General features: G+C 39.3%; 1 protein-coding gene across 1 annotated transcript in view; it reads left to right on the top strand.

Moving 5' to 3' along the window:
• Positions 1-12528, top strand: part of TMEM192 (transmembrane protein 192) — a 43377-nt gene extending 30849 nt beyond the window's left edge. The window contains exons 5-6 of the mRNA XM_075258069.1: positions 10169-10271; positions 12176-12528. Of these exons, the coding sequence (XP_075114170.1) occupies positions 10169-10271; positions 12176-12293 (221 nt within the window). The 3' untranslated portion in view covers positions 12294-12528. The remainder of the gene's footprint in view (positions 1-10168; positions 10272-12175) is intronic.
• The last annotated feature ends 5960 nt before the right edge of the window (positions 12529-18488 follow it).

Below are 18488 nucleotides of genomic sequence, written 5' to 3'. Positions count from 1 at the left end.
TTGGAATGGAGCATTAGTTCTTCCCTCCCTTTTCTTGTTCTTGCCCACTACTAGCCCTTCCCAACCTACTCAGCCCGACGCCATTATACTTGCCTCTCTTCCTTCCATGCTTCCTCCTGCAGAGCTGACCCTTGTTCTTTTCTGATTCTGCTGGCGCGTGCTATTGTCCCAGTGTTACTCTATGCTCTGCAGCCGATGATCCACCTCTACTGCACAGGCATGGTAGCTGCTCGCAACCCTGCACAATAGAGGTGGATGATCGGCAGCAGAGAACAGAGCAGCTCTGGGTCTATAGTGCATGCCAGCAGTCAGGAAAAAGGGAGGAGTAGTCCTGCAGGAGAATACCTGAAAGGAAGAGAGGAAAGTATGATGGATTGGAAGGGAGGGGGGTGGCAGTAGCAACAGCATCTTTCCGGAAACAGGGAAACGGATAGTCCCCAGGTAATCAGCAAATGTCTCTGGGGTGGTCACATGACTGACCTAGGATTATGGGAAAATAAACATTTTTGATAAATTATGTTATTTAGAAAGTAGGCGGGGGGAGGGTGTTTTAGAGTGGTGTAGGGAATGGTTTTTATCCTGGACAAACCTGGCAGGATCTAATGTGTACGGGGCCTTTTGACTGTCCATGACTCTCAACCTTATTGCAGGCATTGGGACAGAAGAGTTAGGCTGTTGGAATTGAACATGCCCACCCTTAATTCCTAAGGAGATGAGCTGCTACCAGAGTTGTCTGGTCGTGCCCCCCACCCCACCATAGTCAGAACACATGCATGTTCAGCAGGTACGTAGGTCTGTTGATATGGCTATTTGCCAAACAAGCCTCTAAATTGTATGTTCAGCTCAAAGGGAGTATACTACCTCCCCAAAGCATAGGCACTTGTCACCACCGAATTAGCCATATTACAATGACAAACATATCTCTGTTATGCATGCCACTATTGTAGATTTAGAGAGAAGAAGCTTTGATTTAGGGCTGGGTCTAAATCAAACCTCGATTGATCAGGCATCCCTCGGAAAACTGTTAGTGTAGGCCGCAGATCCATGGCTTATACTGACAATATTGTAACCTCTGGCCCGACGCAGACGCCTGCTCCTGGGAGTACAGGAGCATGTTATACTGTCTGGGGGCCACTGTGAAGCCCGTTGTACTGTCTGAGAGCCCCTTCACTATTTATATCACACAGTATCTGTTTTATAGTAGATGTGATATTAGTACAGGATGTAATAACATTGCACGGTCACTATAAAACTGATCCTGCACGATGTAAATAGTGAACATTAATTATTCAAAATACCAAATGTAGAGACTATTACCTTTCAGTGCAAAGTTGTTTTTATCATTGAAAGCTCTATAAAGCCTCATTCACAAACCGTATTTTGCGGGTCTGTAATAGGGTTGAGCCAATCTTGAAATTTCAGAATCGTTTTTAAAATCCCATTTCCGATCATTTTCCATTTGATCCCGATCCCAATACAAATCAATGGGATTTTTTAAATAATCGGAGATCGGACTGTAAAAACGATCCTATTCACCACACAGCATGTATTCCAAAGATGTATTCCATCTTTGGACCACACGCTGTGTAGTAATTAACCCCCCCCCCCCCCAGTTTCCACTTACCTGCACAGCTGCAGCTCCCAGTTCTTCTTCGTCTGGTCCGGTCCTCTGTCCTACACATGTCTTCAGAGCGCCAGTAGCCAAGCATTGTGGGAAATGAGCCCCGATCTCGATCCCGCCCAAAAAGATCGGAATTCTGATCGCGATCGTGAAATTTTCTCGATCACCAATCGGAATCTGATCTTTTCTGATCCCGATCGCTCAACCCTAGTCTGCATGGTATTAAAGTTAAATGTTTTTAATTTGTGATAAATTAGTGGGTTTTGGGTTGCAGTTGGCATCCTGTCTCTAAAAGGTTCACAATTACTGCTGTAAGTTCTGAAGTGATTCCAGAATATAATAGCAGTTTTGACTCAGACGTGTTCAATCTGAACAAAACTGCAGGTAGAAACTTGCAAGTATTGGATCCCTTCCATCTGCTACTTGTGCAGTTGATCCCTCCTACTACTATATTGCCCATCCTACTTGAGCAGCAAGAGCTGAAGGTCCACCCTCAGTGCGCCGGCGATCTCCTTTGTATAAGACTTCAAAGATTCTAATTCTACAAAAGTGATCTGCATAAGTTACATTGTTTCTCACTGTATTGTGGTAGTAGCAGTAGATGAATATGCTTGGGGGAAGTGGTAGACAACCTTTAATATTGTTCCTAATAAAATATTCTACAAAACTGCAGTAGCAGGACATCACTTCTTGACAGCTAAGGTTTGTGGTACTTCGGTGTTCTTTCTCGGATCTTTCCTGTAATGTAAGACGATTACCTCTTATCTGTCTTGTGTTCTTTGTCCCTATTGTCTTATATAATATTGTTTGTTTGTTTTTGCTTAAATTCTCCTTGAAACCCAGCACTTTACTTTGATGATCTCTTTTTACTTTGAGTGCAATCAGTTTTTGAACTTTGAAGGTTGTATTTTGTTTTGCAAGTGAAAACCCATCCAAGGCAAAGACGACAGGTTTTGATTTCTATACAATCCTGAACTTCAAAGGCTCAATACTTTTTTTTTTTTTTTTTCCCCCATTCTTACATCCCTGTTGTTCAAAGTGATCATCCTTTTTCTGACCAGTGTCCTTTACCATTTAATTGGAAAAGCGTTTCACTAAATAGCCAGCTTTTGTCATTTAAGGTAATTGAAGTTGAGACTTGTTCCCCAGTCTTTGCTGTGCTTGAATGAAATAAGCTTTTAAAATTGGGGTTTTTGCACCTGCTTGAAAACAAGGCACCCTATTTTATGTTCTTATTAGTCTAATGTATGTAAAGTTGAGCAGTACAGCAAACAAGATTAAAAGCTGAGTGATGGGAAGAAAAAAACGAGAACACCAACATAGTGTTTTATTACATATAGCATCCTACATAGCATTAGTTTTATGCTAGGAGTTTGTTTTTAGGATTGTATAGGTGGGCTCATTAGATGCTTTGGAACATCCTGTGTTTTGTAGACTTGTCCTGTCTTGGCCTTGACTCTTAATTGTGTGTATGGTGGTGTTTTTTTTTTTTTTTTTTTTTTTTTTTTTTTTATGCACTTATTCAACCCAGAACCATCTCTTTTGAAGTTATTGCCCTTTTTCTGATTTTCCCTAATAATCCTGTTGCCAATATCCTGATTGATCTACTGTTGTTTTCAGATAGACCTGTCTGTCAGGTCATAATGGTGACTTTTTTTTTTTTTTTTTGCAAGAGCTGGACTGCGTATTTGCCATAGTACTGTCATACAGTGCCTGATGTCTTTTAATCTGTTTGCTATTGTGTTAGGTGAGCTTTTATTCTCCTGCCTGGGAATATGAAGTGGAGAGGAGGCAATGCAAAGCCATTGGCGGTGAAAGTGTTTTGTGCCTAAAGATAATGGTTATATTCTAATCAAAATATATACAGTTGCCTATACACACACACACACACACACACACACACACACACACACACACACACACACACACACACACACACACACACACACACACACACACACACACACACACACACACACACACACACTACAGACCAAAAGTTCGGACACACCTTCTCATTCAAAGAGTTTTCTGTATTTTCATGATTATAAAAAATTGTAGATTCACACTGAAGGCATCAAAACTATGAATTAACACATGTGGAATTATATGCCTAACAGAGTGGGAAACAACTGAAAATCTGTCTTATATTCTAGGTTCTTCAAAGTAGCCACCTTTTGCTTTGATTCCTGCTTTGCACACTCTTGGCATTCTCTTGATGAGCTTCAAGAGATAGCCACAGGAAATGGTTTTCACTTCACAGTTGTGCCCTGTCAGGTTTAATAAGTGGGATTTCTTGCCTTATAAATGGGGTTGGGCCCATCAGTTGTGTTGTGCAGAAGTCAGGTGGATACACAGCTGATAGTCCTACTGAATAGACTGTTAGCTGCTGTTTTCTTGCCATAATACAAATTCTAAGTAAAGAAAAACAAGTGGCCATCATTACTTTAAGAAATGAAGGTCAGTCAGTCTGAAAAATTGGGAAAACTTTGAAAGTGTCCCCAAGTGCTTCGGATTAGTAGGTACACATTTAGTTTATCCTATTCGTGGATTGTGAGTTATGTCCCCAAGTGCAGTTGCAACAAACCATTAAGTGCTACAAAGAAACTGGCTCACATGAGGACCGCCCCAGGAAAGGAAGACCAAGAGTCACCTCTGCTGCGGAGGATAAGTTCATCCGAGTCACCAGCCTCAGAAATCACAAGTTAGCAGCTCAGATTAGAGACCAGGTCAATGCCACACAGAGTTCTAGCAGCAGACACATCTCTACAACAACTGTTAAGAGGAGACTTTGTGCATCAGGCCTTCATGGTGAAATAGCTGCTAGAAAACCACTGCTAAGGACAGGCAACAAGCAGAAGAGACTTGTTTGGGCTAAAGAAAACAAGGAATGGACATTAGACCAGTGTAAATCTGTGCTTTGGTCTGATGAGTCCAAATTTGAGATCTTTGCTTCCAACCACCATGTCTTTGTGCGATGCAGAAAAGGTGAACGGATGGACTCTACATGCCTGGTTCCCACCGTGAAGCATGGAGGAGGAGGTGTGATGGTGTGGGGGTGCTATGCTGGTGACACTGTTGGGGATTTATTCAAAATTGAAGGCATACTGAACCAGCATGGCTACCACAGCATCTTGCAGCGGCATGCTAGTCTATCCGGTTTGCGTTTAGTTGGACCATCATTTATTTTTCAACAGGACAATGACCCCAAACACACTTCCAGGCTGTGTAAGGGCTATTTGACCAAGAAGGAGAGTGATGGGGTGCTACGCCAGATGACCTGGCCTCCACAGTCACCAGACCTGAACCCAATCGAGATGGTTTGGGGTGAGCTGGACTGCAGAGTCAAGACAAAAGGGCCAACAAATGCTAAGCATCTCTGGGAACTCCTGTTGGAAGACCATTTCTGGTGACTACCTCTTGAAGCTAATCAAAAGAATGCCAACCGTGTGCAAAGCAGTAATCAAAGCAAAAGGTGGCTACTTTGAAGATCCTAGAATATATATGTACATTTTCCTTTGTGAAAAGCTGTTAACACATTCTCTCTATAGAACAACTAAGCATGTTATTACACAGTAATGGGAGTAGAGGGGTAGTTCACATGCGCTACCGCTGCTCTATTCATTTCTGCTTGTGGCCAGTGGAGATCCCTTTGGTGCGACCCCATAGCATGGAATGCATTTTGATTCGAAGACGACCCTTTTAATTTTGAATTCTGATTTGAATTTTTGTCTTCATTTCAGTTTGACATTCTCCTCTGGAGCATTGGTTTCCTGGATTTGTTGATGCTTGGTACAATCTGTTCTTGCTGTGTATGTAACACTAGTTTAGTACATTTTGTTGTGGACAGCCTTGAAATTCCATGAATGAACTGTTTGTACAGATGTGAATGTGGAATGAGCATTAGATGTCAGAATTACACTGCTGTAAACTGGCTGTTCTAGGAGTTTACCAGTTTTGTGTACATAAACCTAAATCATTGTACAATGTTGTTAAACTGTCTTGATCTGTTAGTTCCTCACTATGACCAAGTTATCTGTTTGCTTTCATAGTAAAATCAGTCATAAAGTTGAGTAAAAAAAAAACCCCACCAGCCATCAAATTCTACTGTGGTGATCCAGAGGAAGGTAAAACAAAAAAAATCTATGGCCGTCACCAAATTTGTAATCTAGAGAGGGACACTGTTACAGAGAAACACAGATGTAACACTGTTACATTCTGACTCCCCTCAGACTATTTTCTACAGGTGTCTTTTTAGACAATTTACACTGGGTTCACACCAGCGTCTGATTTCCATTTCCGTCTTCTGCCGAAAGAAGACTGAAACTTGGCAGACCGTGTCCGGCCGTGAACGCCGGTGAGCATTTTGTGTTCTCCGCGGCGAAACTTTTTTTTTTTTTTTTTTAAACCGGACACAAAGTCGGACATGTAGAACTTTGTGCCTGGATAAAAAAAAAAAAAAAATGTTTTGCCGCGGAGAGCACAAAACGCTCACCGGCGCTCACGACCGGACACTTTTCAAACCCATTCAAATGAATGGGTTTGTAAAATGACTGCAGGTTTCCATCTTCTGTCCATTTTCGGGCAGGAAACTGAAACCTGCATTACGGAGACCAGGGTGCAGATGTGAACGAGCCCTTAGTCTCATTAAATAGTGCAAGTGAATGTAGATCAAAATGTAATGCACTTTATTTAAAAACGTTGCTGTTTTCTGCCTGAAAAATTTCTTTATGCTAAGGCCCCACGGGACGTCCTGCAGCCAAAAAGCGCTGTGGGAAAAAACGAGGTGGCAACGCATTGCGGTTCTTCCCACAGCTCTTTAAATAGAAAGTTAGTGGACTTTTCCTCCGCAGATTTTGTTACAATTATATCTATGGGGAAACCGCTGGTGTTTCTGTAGATATAATTGACTTGTTGCGATTTCCAAAACCACGCCGGTTTTGGAAATCACTTTGTGTGCAGCGTGGTTTTTACCACAAAGTGGGCATCGGATTTGGTAGAATCCCATCCACTTTGTGCTTACTTTAAAATGCCGCTATTTTTCCCACAGTGTTTCCAAACCGTGGGGGCCCGGCCTTAAAGTTCCTGCAACTAGGTGTCTCCCTTTTTAGCTAATTTACCGTTCATTCCCTGTTAGTAGGTAACTTCTGTCTCTAGAAACCAACAGGCTGAAGGCAAAGAATATAGGGGGGGGGAGGTTTCTCTTCTGTGCCTCTGAATATTTGCACACTGCTCTCTGCTCCCTCTCTGTAGCTGTTCAGAGAGAAGCTTGCAGCTTGTCACCATTCCAGAAGCTCTGTTGTAAGTGAGTGGAAGGAGAGGAGCTGTACTTCTGGCAATACAATTGTCTGACTAGTAGGTTGTCTGTCTGTCAAGGTTGATGCTGTAATTGACAGCAAGGGGTTTTCTTCATTGTGCTCAGATTTTTTTTCTCTGTCAGTTACTGTTTGTAGCTGCAATATAACCTGTATTTGGAGTCCAGAGTCCATGAATCTCCTATACTATGTTCTCTTAGACTTTTCTTAGCTTTTTGTAATCTTCTTTTGTACAGTTACTTCTGGTTGAGAGTATTGTATGTGACATCAGAGAATCTACAGGTTTCTGTGTGCAAGGACTGATTTATCGTAATTATGTAACGGGAGCTGCAAAGCCTTATGGGAAGTATGGAATAGTAACCTACCGGCAGGTTTCTTTATAATGTGCACCCCCTGCCTCAGACATAAATGTGTTATAACCACTAATAAAGGCTAGAAGCACCTAGCAAGACCCTTCAGATCTTCTGATAAAAACCCAGGTACCCTTTAAGAGTATATGTATGTATATACTGTATGTATATATGTGTGTGTATATATATATATATATATATATATATATATATATATATATATATATATATATATATATATATATATATATATGTTGCAGAATTCACCCTGTAAATGGCAGAGGCTAAAATGGCAGTGAAAATCTGTAATATAACCTAACATAGGGAAACTACACTGCAGGTCAATTCTAAATGTGGATTTTACAGCATGTGGCTGAGATCTGTAAAATCTAATTCATTCTGCTTACTGTAATACTTGGCAAATTACAAGTGTAAATAGAAATGTAGCAGTATTAGACCCCAAGCTATGAGAAGTAGAAAAGTCTGCCGGACCTGTGGGATCGGCCACTGATCTTATGGATATGGTGACCTGCTGTCTCCCGATAGCAGATATGAGGGGGGAGAAAAGAGTTCAAGGGCCTATCTTACTGATGTTTACACCCCAGAAGAATATTTGTTTTCATAGCAAAATCTACATGTTACTTTTTTTTTGGGGGGGAAGAACTTTAAGGTTAGTAGATAATTTAAAAAAAATAAAAAATTCTGCAGCTTTTACCCTGCTGCATTGTGAGCAGTTTTATGGCGGCCTTTCTGTTGGTTTTCATTTTCTTTCATTATGGCATTCAAGGGATCGGACACTTAGGCTCTAAAATGTAATGTACAATGGAGGAGGTGGGAAGAGACCACCAGCAACTAACTCAATGGTGGCCTGTTTGATTACTTTACAACCTGCTGTTTGATATTCGTGTGCTTCTGTGCGAGAGTCATTGTAAGGCAGGCTGTTCCAGTCATATACTTGGCTTCCAAACAAGCAGGTGGTCTAGAGGGACAATGGTGGAAGCCAGTGCTACTATTACAAAGGAAGACAAAGGAGGTTTAATGGGACATCCTATGTGGGATCATATATTGGGGAAGTGCTCTGTTCAGACCGTTAACAATAAGCTTGTACAATGGACGTGTGTTAGTATTTTAGTGAAAAACAAAGAGAAAAATTACAATTTCACAGCTTTGCCTTTTAAATTGCTTGACTTTCTCACAACAATTTTAGGAATGTTATTTGCTTTCGCAAAAGTTTATTCTTTTATGCAGTAACTGGGAAATTTTCTTGCACAAAATTTATTTCTAGGATTTTTCATAGTGTGATATTCATAAACTGTGTTTGATAGATAAGAGTATTTATTATAATGCTCATCAATTACAAGTCTAACATAACTGTTACTATAACGTTGTGAAGTGGGTTATGGACGCTAGTTATGTCTCTCTATACAGCAAGTAGGATAATCTTCGGTCATGTAGTGTGGTGGCGTGTAACAAATCAGACTGTCCATGGGGGAAAAGGGGCTGTCCATGGGGGGGAAAAGGGGTTTACCAAGGCTGCATGACACTCTAGTATCAATAAAGGCAGGTTTTGCCATGAGTTGCATGTATGGATTCTGCACATGCATGCCTATGTAGTTCAACGGTTTTGGAAGTATGAGGAACAGGCTCATATATTTCTTGGCACTCTTTTATTGTTCCAAACTTTGTATGAAGTCCTAATACTGCCATGTACATGAATCCTAATAATACTATATATTGATTCTTTCATTTACATTCGAGGAATAAATAGGTGACTCCATTGCCACTTTCAGTGGTCGATATACCTGCTGTCAGGGAATTGGCAGACCATCTGACCATCTAATAGTGGTCTGCCAATGTGTTTACCAAGGGCAAAAATTATAGCACTAGTGCCAGAACTTGCTCAATTGTGCAGACCCTGCAGTAGGTCTCAGAAGCCACTTTTCCACTGAATAGTACCAGATTGACTTTGTTCAGTTCATCTCATTTCTGGTACCATGTCGTTTTTCCATTGCAGAAAGTATCTGCTTTATGTAGCTGGTTGTCCTGTAAGTGACAACGTCGACTAAGCAGTGTTTGGACACAAAACATTCTAGGATCGCTTTGCTTTAGGCTAGGTGCTTTGTGAGTCGGGTCCTTTAAAGTAACTGGTACCAGATACTTTTACTGTACACTTTTTACAGTAGAAAAACTAAATCTGTTCCAAAGCAAGCTGAAGAAATATGGTACAATACAGTGGAAAAGGGCTAAATATATCTCATCCAAAATTTGCCCTGCTCTCAGAAGTGTCCCTTACTGCATTAATAATTTACGAGTACATAGTACAATTATAGAGCTAGATCTCTTTCCATTATCCTACAAGTCCCACGCTCTCTCAGTATGCGTATAATAGAAGGCAATGGCAACAGATCGGCCATTTTCTTGCCTTTTTACCCATTTTTCTAATCTTGAAATGAAACTACCTTTCGATAGGATGCAGAACCTTACATTAGGGTGAGCGTAATATTACAATAAGATGCACATGTCTGTTATGGAAAACCAATGCACCTTTTTCTCCACTGCCTATGAAAATGCTCCAGATGTCAGAAAAAGTGGTGAAGAGTCTCTATTAAGTATTGTGTTCATGCGAAACTAGAATAACAACCATGTGTGGCCATTCTCTTCCTGGGTATCCTCCTTTGTAACGAACATATGACTAAGACTTATAGAAATGTACAGTCTCTCCTCATATATAAATTTCCTCTCTACCAGGCGTCTTTCCCTTAGGGCCTCCTTTAAGCATTTCTCTATAGGTAAATCTGTCCCAGAATGCATTATTTAGGATATAAAAAGTTTCATTGTATGATCACTACAAGATTTGCATAATATATCATCTTGCTTTTCAGTGCGAATATACAAGTTCAACAGAAATAAATCTAGACCAGACATCCTTGAAGAAGAGCATATACATATATTTAAAAGATGCCTCAAACCAGGAATTGGATTCAGGTAACAGGTTATATTTATTTCTGGTATCTCCATATTCCACAGTGGTGTGCAGAGATTGTCACACTTCACATCAGTTCCTTTTGCTAAGCCTTAGCTTTCTTCCAAGGAAGATCTTCAGATGTTTGTGGTTACAAAGCACCACTCTTTTCCATTGGTTGAGTAAGGTACTGACACTCTGCTCCATTTTCTTCAGCTGCAATACCATATACAACTCATGGAAAGCGATGTGTTTTAAATGTTAGAAACATCTGATTTTTAGTTGCGGGTTTTTAGCTGTCACTGATAATACACTTTTTGTATCGCTCTATACACAACCTGATCTTCTATGACAGTGAGTGATGGTCATCAGAGCACAGAGATTACCAAATTTCCACATAGAGGTCAATGAGTCACAATGCGTTGTAACTTCTCCTTCAGTATCCCTGGTTTATGTTCTACTTGAAGATGGTATGGAAGAATCCTAAGCATTTGGTACATATGAACAAGCCAAAAGCTGTTCACACACAATCCTTGCAACAAGAACATGACACTAAAATGTTGAGAACTACGCATGGATTAAAATAAAATAAAACAAGATGACTACAATGATCTGTCTGCCGGTAGGACAACCTGTTAGGCAATGACCATGTTGAAATGGCTATAGGAACGCTCAACCACCAGCTGACTGCTACCTTGCCTGACCCTCCTATTTACATCTGGATCAACTGAGCCAAGCAGTATATGAATATTGAATAGGAGATCAAGCTGCTTCTAGGAATGTCTGGGAGTATCTTGTATCTCTCGTGGACAAATAATCGAGCGGTTGAGTCTGTCTTCATCTTCTCCCATGACATGCCATGGGAGGACACCATACCCATTAGATGATTAACTATACTCATACATGATTGGCAGGCCAATCTGCAGCTAATGTGTATGGACAGATTTAGCCTCAGAGCCAAGTGTAATGTGCAGCGTGTGTGTGTGTGTGTGTATATAATATAACATTGAACTTTGTTATACTGGTTTGCAACTGTGTGGACTTTTATCAGTATTTTTTTTTTTTTTTTTTTTGGTGGTTCTTCACCTGTCACACATTTAATCTGTCGTGACTTCTATGCAATTTTTGTTGATGCTGGCAATAAATGTAGCAAATGTGCCAAATATGCAGTAAACCTTAGGGTAAGTTCACACGGGGGAGTGTGTGAGTGGATTTTGGCACTGAGATCTGGGGCCAAAACCGGCCTGCCACGACTGTCGCGGCTTCCCCCTCCGGAGTAAGCTCAAATGAATGGGCCGACTCCGAAGGTTGCGCCTGAAGAAATGGCAGCCTGCTTCTTTTTTCCATGAGCGGCATGTTGCCGGCGGTCTGCATAGACCACCATTGTGAGGGGGCTGATTATGACATGGATTACGCATCATAATCCGCCCCCTCTGTGCCCGTGTGAACTAGCCCTTTTTTTTTTTTTTTTTTTTTTTTTTTAAGATGCTAGAGTCTGAGTATTATTTTGGGCTCTGAGACTAATATTTTGTGACTAACCCTACAATTCTTTCTCTGGTGGAAAATTGGGCATCATCTACTTTCAGAGCCTGAAGTTTGCAGACACCACAGGTCGCTTGGTAGCTACTGTTTGTGGTTTGTACTGAATTCAACTATGGATAAGATGGTTTGTATAGTGTAGTGGACAATCATAACTATCGTATAATACAAACATCTTAAAAGGTGCACAGTTAAGGCCCTTTCACGCAATAAAATTAATAAATTTGTTTTGTTTTTTTGTTTTTACATGGTGAGGACAGTTACCAGACATGTAAATCCAAGATCATCTGACATTGTTTATGGGACAGAAATTTGTCAATTTTATCACTAGAATCTGTTTTTGTGTTTCTCTTTTTTAAAATTTTATTTTTCTTTCTCTTCTTTCTAGTGAGTTATCAAGCTTAGAAGATGTGGTTGAAAAACAGGGTCACACAATAGATTACCTCCAGCGTCACAATGCAGCGCTAAGTCAACAGATTCTGGTTCTGACAAACGAGCGATCCTAGCAACAATGCCAAATAATAAAAACCCAGGCCTGTGACACCGATAAAGGCTAATGGTTCTTGATTACAATTTAGTGGATTATTATTGGCCATGAAAAAAATGGACTTTTCAAGACTTATCACAACTGATCTTTAACTTCAGGTCTAGACATCAACTGTTTAGAATTTTAGAAGGACTTTATCTTCTTTCCAAAAAGATTATAATTACTTGGTTATATGCTAGTTACTTACAGTTTATGTCCACCTTTGCAACTTTTTTTTTTTTTTTTACTTCTCCAGTACTTCTGATTTAAAAATTGAAGTACCCTTTTGCAAATAGTATTGATTAGAAACTCACTGCATTGTTTGTAACGTCTGTGTGTCATCATGTCTCCATGGTTATAGACTACAAATAAACCCTGCATTACTGATTCGTTGTCGTCCTACAATCACCTGCCCCCTTGGTTGGGCTCTAGTGGGGAAAAATGGAAATCCATAGGTGCTGTAGACACACACTGGTAAGATATGGATTATGCAATTATTTATTTTTATTCTTTTGCATAATTTCATCTTTTTAAGATGCACGGTCGGTTGCAAATGTGAACATAGTCTTTAATTTTTTTTTTTCCCATTTTTTTTTTTATTTTAAAATTGTACACTTTTGCATCAATAAGAATGTAACAGGAAATCCATTTCTACTCAAGATTGTGCTAATTTGATTAGATATTGAATAGATTTTTTTTTTTCACTTTGAAGCAGAACACAAATGGTATCACTTCACAAGAAAAGTCTGCAGTAAAAATCTAAAATGTTTTCTTAAATTGGGTGCAAATCTTTATGGTTACATATGGAAATATACATTTATGCAGTTCTTGAATTTTCTAGAACAGAGGAAACTGGATTATTCAGGATTCTAGAACTGATGTTTATTAGGTTAGAGCCAAATCAAATGCACTCGCAAGAGATTTCTATTACACTTTTGAAGGAATAAAATTCAGCTTCTTATTGAGTTTCCAGCAAGATGATCGACCTCCCCCCCCCCCCCCCCTACAAGTAGTCTTTATGTGGGTTTATGGTGATTTGTCATATAATCATAATCAAATTTCACATATATCTTATGCCCTAATATATTTTTATTTATTTTTTGCAGTTTAGCCTGTGTTTTGCATTTTTGTTTTTTGGCCTGTGCCTTGGCATTATTTTTGTACTGTGAATCACATTTCAGTTTTACTCTATTTTACTTTATTTAATTATAATTTTACTTTTTTGCTATTTTACCTTTTTTTGTTTAAAGTTCTACTATCCATATAATGGAAACTATATTCATTTTTGCAAGGAATACGTATTGGCATTTACTTATGGCTTTTACCATTAATTTCAGTGAGCAAACTGACCTCCTTCTGGGTGCGGTACAAATTGAGGTTCCATTCACATTAGCGTTGAGCTTCTATTGTTCTGTACCTTTACAGGCAACAGATATTTAAAATGGCAGTCAACAATTGAACCCAAAAGATCATGTTGTCTATAATTGGGTACGTTGGGCTTCTGTTCCGGTGTCCATCAATTTGCCGGAAGTCCTGAATGGAATCTGTTGTGGAGGCTATTAATGGACCTCTGCCGCATATGTGAACTTAGTGTTAGTCTTTGTCAATACATGCTTCAATATGTGTAATGGAATCTTTGAGAAGGATATTATTGTAATCACTGTGATCACTAAACAAGGAACATGCTTAAAGGGAGTCCATCATTGCTCACAGCTTCTTAAAACCATTACCATAGTGCTGTAGATGCTGTTAGCAGAATTAAAACCATACCTTTCTTTTGTTTCATAGTCCCAAGGGATACAGAGAAAAGGCACCTTTATTCAAATGAGGATTTTGGCGCACAGGGGATGTTTTCTTCTATTACTGAGCACTGGTGCATTATAACTTATCACACACATCCTGCATTCAGCTCCTCTCCCTGGCCAGTGTGAGGATCAACTGACACTGGGAAGATCAAATCACACTGCCCAGGGGAAGCGCCAAATGCAGGTGGTGCATGTCTGTTCAGTAATAGAACACACCCCCTGTGCTTGAAGATCCTCATTTGAATAAAAAAAATATGCTGGGGCTCTGAAACATAAGAAAGGTATAGGTTTTTATTCCGCTAACCGCATCTACAGCACTATGGAAACAGTTTAAAGTAACTAAGGGCAATTGTAGACTCCCTTTAATAATAGTCGATATGCAGACAAGACTTGATAGATGTTGATCTGCCTGCTGATTGAACAGAAGAACTAATCATAGTTTGGCCTACTTACAGGAGGTGCTATGGGAATGTCACACTTTTTGTAAGACCAGCGTTCTTATTTGACCTTTCTTGTATTTTTTTTTTTTTATTGGTACAATGTCTGCAGTCCAGAAGATACATGAGAAATGTAAAAAAAAAAATTGCTTGCCAGCTATTTTTTCTTTGAATAATAACTAAATGTTCCATATTTGATCAGACATTGGTACTTATATTGGGGTTACGTATGATGTTCTTCTTAAAGTCCATCAAGATAACATATATGCATTCTTGTAATTGTATGTTTTCCTTTAGCTCATGAAGATGTGTACATCATTATGTATTGGTGTGACACTTCTCTAGTCTCAATGAGCCAATGTTAGAGCGAGATGTTGGATGTATATATCCTTTGAAGTATTTAATTGGCGTACATGAATGCATGTTATATAGATGGTTGGATCCATGGTGGTAAATCAGTTGCTTGGATTTCTGTGCACTAAAACCATGCAGGGATATTGGACTTTCCATTGTACTGTATTTTAATAATATTCAAGAACCTAGTTTTCCAGACTCCTGTACATGCTGCATCTTTCTGTTCACTGAATTACTCATTACATTGTAATCCTGTTTGTGTGTTGTCCTTTATGCTAAAATTACTGAAGCAATGTTAAATAAGTAGAAGTTTTGTGCATCTTATTGTATTGTGAATTGTCCTTTTTTACCACATTTGATCAGTTACACTTTGTTATTAGGGGGTGTCCAGTTATAAATAAACCAACATAGTGTTATACTTAAAGGGGTTTTACATGATTAGAAAAACAATGTCTGTTTTCCACTAGGAATCATCATGCCACACCTGTCTCTGTTATCCTTGGTATTGCAGCTCAGCTCTATAGATGTGAATAGGGACTAAACACACAACCTCTGGACAGAAGCAACAGTTTTTTGGAAGAACGCAACCATGCTTTCTAATCCTAGACCACCCTTGTGTACACATGTTGTTCAGTGTCATGAACCACTTGTGAATTAAAATGCTGGATTTTGAGGTTCCCTGGACTGTATTTGCAGTTGCATGGTTAACTAATACATCTCATTTTAACTTTTTCCACACTTCCTGAGGCCTCCTAGTCCACACCCTGTACTTGGTCAGTTTCATGAATGTAGTATGAGAATATATTCACAGACTATACAGTACACTGCAACAAAATTAAAGTTTACAAACCACAACCACGCGTTTCTGAATGATCAAAAGTGGACTTCAGGCCTCATCCTCTTTTCTTATGTGGAAGCTCCTTAGAAATGCCACAGATTTTAGCCATTGTATTAAAATGAGGGAAATCCACATTAAAATCCACACTATTATCTTGCATATTTTGTCACACATTTAGAACATTGTTATCTGCAGAAATTATGAAGGAACACTATGTAGAAATGCGTTTCCTTGCCTGTCTCTGCTAGACACTGTGAAGGAGTTGCATATTTATGGGTACTGTGAAACCATTAGTGATGATAAATTTAAAAAAGAAATAAAAAAATTTCAGGGGAATATTAGTGCTCTCGTCCATGTCACCCTGTCTTGCACTTATATGTATATGTGATTGAGACCTGGAATCTCCAAAGATTATTTACAGATTTTATATTTGAGCATAACTGGACATCCCTTTTTAAAGTAGATAGGATTGTTTCCTGTACAAAATAATTTTATACCCATATTCTAGAAACATGAACTGATGATTCAGAGACTATATTTTTGCACTATGTATATTCAGGTTATCCTTTCCTACAATGTATTAAAGATTTCTGTGATGGCATAAAACTGTGTAGAGAATTTTTACTGGGAAAACCTCAATGATCAGCAGGAACCAACTTACCAGTGTGCATCATTTTAACTTTTGTCATTGATCACTTTGTATATTTACTCCTATTACTTCTATTGTTGTTTGCAATGAGCAATCCTAACAATAGTTTCTCCATTTAAATTTTTCCATTTTCTACAGTACTATTCCCAATTTACCGTCTGTACAGCAGTTCATAGAAGCAGTTCGTTCTGCTGGCTTCAGAGCTGAAATCTTCTGGCATCCCCATTGTTTCAGTGTCCGCTTTTGTAGTTAGGGATGATTGGAGCCAGGGCAGTAGTAACTCCTCAGCCTGACTTATTCCTTATAGCTCACAACAATTTTTTGTCAGGAGCTCTAATGGAAATCCACACAAGTTCCTATCCAGTGTAGTTCTCCATTCAAGTGCACAGGCATACGATTTGACTTTTCAAGAGATTATTCATAAAACAGAAAGGGCCTTTATTAAGACTGGCATGTGAAATGCCAGTCTTACTAAATCTGCCCCAATATATCATGCGACAATCTCATTTAACTGTCACAGTCGCTGTAGCTATCTTGTTTCCCCGAAAATAAGACACCCCCCCCCCCTTCACCTCCTGGACCACCTATAACCAGCAGTCATGCCGGCACTCCGCTAAGAAAACGTTAGCATGGCTGCCAATTATCTTCTACTCCAGCCGCTGCATAAGACATCCCCGAAAATAAGACAGGTCGTATATTTCGTAAGAAAATTTAGTATAAGACACGGTCTTATTTTCGGGGAAACTGGGTTTGTCATAGTCATACATTATATGATTTAATATGGAGAATTTACTAATCGGCCAATGCCATAAAACTGCTGTAGAAGTGTTGCTTCTTTGAGGCACAGCCCTGCCCCAAAGATTAACCACCTTGTTGGTTTTCCGCTCCCCTCGCCACTTAAGATGATGAGTACACTGAGGAGGGGAGCAAGACTGGCCAACCTGTCAGATTTACTATAAATTTATTAGAACCCTTATTCTAGTCCAGCCCTTGTCTAGGGTAAATTTCAGTGTTCGTGCACAAAACCTCCTGAGAAATCCCAGAATTATTAGTAATTCTTTTGACAATACTTACATTTTCTATACACTCATCTCTCTAAGCTGATCACCAGGTACATTCTGAAGATGTTCTCCCTTTTATTGGGAGAGGTTGTTGACTCCAGTATTATACCTCCCAACCTTCAAAAGACTGAAAGAGGGACAGAATACACGTGCCACAGCAAATGTGGTGAGGATAAAGGGATATTAGTGGTTTTTATTTTACCCTCAAGTCCCCTGAGACTCCACTGACAATACTCTGGGAGATGAATATAATGATTCATCGTTTTCCAAACTAACTCCGGCTATAGATGTGAGGTTCTTAGCGCACAGGTCTATGAATTGTGCGAGCCCATCTGCCCCGTCACGGCGACCTCATTCAGATGGGTCCCTACACTAAGACTGTACTTCTATAATAAGTGCTGTACTCCCCCCTATAGACAAGACCCCAAAGAACAAGTACCTATAGATTGTGCTATAACAGTGGCTATATAAGATGGTTATCTCCTGTCCTATATATAAAGTGTTAGTGTAGGGACCCATTGTAATAAGCACACTAAGTGGTCAATGGGATCAAAAATATCATGTACAGTGTGTATATAACATCACTATGGACACTAAGACGAATCACTAAGACATAACTGAGGCCTATAATATATATATATATATATATATATATATATATAGGATCCAGGGGAGCCTCACGTATATAGATATACTAGTACTGACAATATTTACAGTCTTTCTATATGCATGTACCTTGTTTTTACAAACAGAGGGTTATATATAAAATTTATTTTTTCTCTGGAAAAAGGGCCAGAGCTTATTTTTGGGTTAGGTCTTATTTTTCAGGCAGCAGAGCGAATCCGAATCTTTTCTGATTTGCTCCGGATGAATCTTATAAAATGGTTATCGTCAGTCTAACTTACTGTACCATCAATTGTGAATGGCAGCGGGTCTAATGTCCCAAATGGCACCTGTCCGGTGCCATCTGGGACATACCTGAGATATACAGTATATTCAAGTACTCATTATTGACACTAATTACAATCTAT

The sequence above is a fragment of the Leptodactylus fuscus genome, chromosome 1 (assembly GCF_031893055.1).
Source record: "Leptodactylus fuscus isolate aLepFus1 chromosome 1, aLepFus1.hap2, whole genome shotgun sequence".
Classification (NCBI taxonomy): domain Eukaryota; kingdom Metazoa; phylum Chordata; class Amphibia; order Anura; family Leptodactylidae; genus Leptodactylus; species Leptodactylus fuscus.
Note: the sequence above shows the minus strand (reverse complement) of the source record. Positions and strands in the feature narration are given on the sequence as shown.